Source organism: Vigna umbellata, chromosome 9 (genome assembly GCF_029865625.1).
Source record: "Vigna umbellata cultivar VRB3 chromosome 9, Vumbellata_1.0, whole genome shotgun sequence".
Lineage (NCBI taxonomy): Eukaryota > Viridiplantae > Streptophyta > Magnoliopsida > Fabales > Fabaceae > Vigna > Vigna umbellata.
The window spans coordinates 21,637,089-21,640,810 of NC_142173.1; the positions used below are offsets into that span (position 1 = coordinate 21,637,089).

Sequence of the window (3,722 nt, forward strand, 5' to 3'; positions counted from 1 at the left end):
ACGTTCGTCCTTGATGAACTAGGGAATATAAGCTCTCGTTGTTAACTTGGTATTCTCGGGTATTAATCTTGAGCGTTCGGTCTTACTTCGATAGTCTTAAATTTGGAATCTTGAGCGTTCGGTTTTCATTTGATAGTCTTAAGTTTAGATCTCTAGCGTTCGGTCTTGTATTGAGCGTTCGGTCTTGTTCTAGTGAGCGTTCGGTTTTAATAAGGCATTCTCAGGCTTCGATCGTAAGCGTTTGGTATTATTTATAGATAACGTTCGGTTTTGCTGATGGTTATTCCGAGTTAGTGGTTCGTGGCGAACGTTCGGTATTTGATGATGATTGATCTTTGAACGTTCGTCCAGACATTGTACGATTTTAGTGAGGTGTTCGGTTATAACGTTCGGTCGGGAAATGAAAGAGCAAGGTAAAGACCGAACGTCCATACTGTGACCGAACGGTAGATGTAAGTATAAATGAAGGAGCCATTCGATCTCTAATAGACCGAACGGTATGAAGATTAAGAACGAACGGTCGATAAACAACAAGCACGAACGATCTCTAACAGTGACGTTAAAGACCGAACGGTTTGACAGGCAGAAACAGTAAACGTGCAGAATTCAAAACTAGCATAAACGCAATTGCAGGAACAGTAAACTCGCACAATAAAGCTATCAGTACAAACGAACGTAAAAATTAAATTGCAAACAATGAACAACAGTATAAATTAAATGGCAGACACACAACAACACAGATCAGATTTCAGCAGAAATTTAATCGCATCAGTAGAATAAAATTGACAATTCAGTAACAGGAAATTAAATCACATTGTTCATTCAAATTAAAATTCATTACAATATAGAAAATTAAATTCGAACCGTACACCTCAAATTGGTAAACGTCTACTGTGCCAATCACCAACAGCTCCTACTGCCGTGACTTCTCCTCGGCTGGAAATCCCTATGCACCTCACAGCACCTCACGGCACCTCTACTCTCATACAACAATCTCACTACATTACATTATCTGGAGTTCAAAACTAATCTACTGAACTTGGAGGAGAAGAACCGAGAGCCTCCCCTCCCAAGCGTAACCCTCTCACTCACGGCCTCTCACTCTTTTAAAGCCAAATTCTCAAGTCTCGTTCTGGTGTTGCCTCGTGCGTTTCCAGCCAGGTTGCCATGCTGTTGTCTCCCATTAGCAACCTTTAATGAATTTCTTCCATCACTCTTTTGCTTCTCTGTCAGATAAAGCCATGTGGGGCCCTCCATTTTGTTTACACTTCTGCATGTTCTGCACACCATCGCTGCCCATGCTGGAATAAACAAGGTCTGTGTCAGCTTTCCACTTCTCTCCCATCTCAACATGTGCATCCAATTCGGCTGGACTTGAAGACGGTGTGTGTTGTCGTTGCTGCTGTTTGATGCAGCTGGACGTGAATGCTTCCAACGTTGCAGCTCCCAAGCTTCTCATGGGCGTACTGCTGGAACTGCTAGACGGATGGGGTGTGAATGAACAGAAAACGGAAACTTAATACATAGTATTCATATTCAAGCACAATGAATTTAATTTAAACTCTCTTTAAGAAATGCCAGATATTTGAACTAGACAGGAGGTGACCAACATGACAATAATCCCCAAATCAAAATAACACAGAATTCAATGTATAATAACCTAATCCCGATAATCAAGTCTACCTATTACTGCAATTATCTGAATAACAACAAACGGAATTAGGGTTTACTTGCGAGAATAAAGGAAAAGAAATTACGGTGGTTTTTTGCTTAATTCATCATCTTCTTCCACAAATGGACGTTTGGGGTTTCTGCGAGATGATTCTGCCGCCATTGATGCTGCCCAAGGAGAATGAGTTCAATGCTTTGAGCTTCTGCACATAGGCACGACAAGACAATGCTTTTCCCCTCTCTAAATTAAACCTTTTCTTGTCTCTCTCTGTTCATTTTAGATAATTAACAATTAACTAATTAATTAAAATACTCATCCGGATCAAACTTAATACTCAAAGGAAGTTTATAAGAGATTTTCAATCTCATTTTTTCAAGTTCATCACTCAATGCATATTCTCCATTTCTTCCGTAATCAAGCTCAAAAATATGGTTTCTATTTAAATACATAAAAATCCTAAATTTATGAAAATATAATATAACTCAACATACCTTTTTCTTGTCTTAATAAACTTCATCCTCGTGATCAACTTCCTCCATTGCAACAATACCTACACTACCAAATAAGATCCAAAAATATTAGAATAACAAGGTGTCATACATAACCAAAATCATCCACATACAACATCATACATATATTATACATTCATTCCACTCAAATAAAAAAACGAACCTTGAGTGAACACAACGCGTGCCGGTTGGAACACACACGAAGAAAAATGTGTGGGTGGGACTAACAACCCGGAAAACCCCTCTTTTTCGTACACTCCGGCGGCACTCCGGCGGCACTCCGGCGATGCTCCGGCGGTGAATGCAAAGGTCCGGCATAGGGAGGGAAGCAGGTGGGACGAATCGAGACTCAGAACGCGCCCCTAGTTCGCTGGGTCGGAGGGAAGATGATGCCGCCTTCGTTTCGTTGGCCAACGTCGGAGCTGTGATAACAGTTGAAAAACTGTTATTTTCATGATTAAAATTGACACTAAAAGCAACCTTTACACTTAGAAACTAGCTTCAAATCATGCTTTTCTGTATATTTTTGGAAATAAGAGAGCTGGACAGGTTTATGCTTGATTTCAGTGTTTTTGTGCAGGTTTTAAGGTGAATTTGGTAAAGGAAGTGAAGAAGGAGAGAGATGAAATCAGAAAAGACAATAAAAAGTGCAAAAGGAGAAGCCGAAGTCACCGCTCAGCGGCAGTTTACCGCTGAGCGGCACTCAGGAGTTTGCGGGAGGTCCGCTGAGGGGCAAAATGGCCGCTGAGGGGAGAAAACAAGTCACGCACTCACCGCTGAGCGGTATTTTACCGCTGAGCGGTACTCTGGAAGTCACGGGAGATCCGCTGAGGGGCAAAATGGCCGCTGAGGGGAGAAAACAAGTCACGCAATCACCGCTGAGCGGTAGTTTACCGCTTAGCGGCACTTTAATGGGCTTGGACTTGACTTTTTGTAATTTACGAATGATACATAAGCTTTAGGGTTTCCTAGGGTTAGGTATCTCTGGCTGGAACGAGGCAAACACTCTCTCTACCACCCCTTTGAAGGAGGATCTTGGATGCTGAGGCTTCCGCTTCACCTTTTTAGGGTTTATTCTTTCATTCTTTCATTGTAATTCATCTAGGTTCACCATGAATATGGTGAACTAATCTCTTTATGTTTGTTGGGGAATCAATGTAGTCTTGTGAAACTCTCATATATGGAATCTGTTTTTACATCTTTTAATTAAGACTTATGCTTTCTTTCATCATTAGTTAGGGTTTTTCCTCTTTGTTTAATGCTTGCATGGTTTAACTCATTCGATGCATGATTATTGGTTTTGTCGATACGGGAACGTACGGGGAAGTCTAGATCCGGGGAATTTCTCCCAATTTTATATTGGTTGTCGTTAAGCTCCTGTACTTATGAACTAATCATTAGGAATGCTAGGAATTGTATGAACTCGTGATTTTCTGTCTTGATCACAATTCATGCATACATGTTTATTTTCTGTCTTGCACTTTAAACCCCAATTAATTCGTTTGTAAGTCTTAGTTAATTAAGAAATCACATAACTAAAC

At 40.7% G+C, this 3,722-nt stretch overlaps 1 protein-coding gene across 1 annotated transcript; it reads right to left on the bottom strand.

The window, feature by feature from the left end:
• Nucleotides 1-1,109: 1,109 nt before the first annotated feature.
• Nucleotides 1,110-1,862, bottom strand: LOC148192917 (uncharacterized). The gene is made up of 2 exons (XM_088098055.1): nucleotides 1,758-1,862; nucleotides 1,110-1,475 (listed from the first exon to the last, which is right to left on the bottom strand). The coding sequence occupies exons 1-2, from the start codon at nucleotides 1,832-1,834 to the stop codon at nucleotides 1,211-1,213; spliced, it is 342 nt and encodes a 113-aa protein (XP_087954181.1). The 5' UTR covers nucleotides 1,835-1,862; the 3' UTR covers nucleotides 1,110-1,210.
• Nucleotides 1,863-3,722: the final 1,860 nt, after the last annotated feature.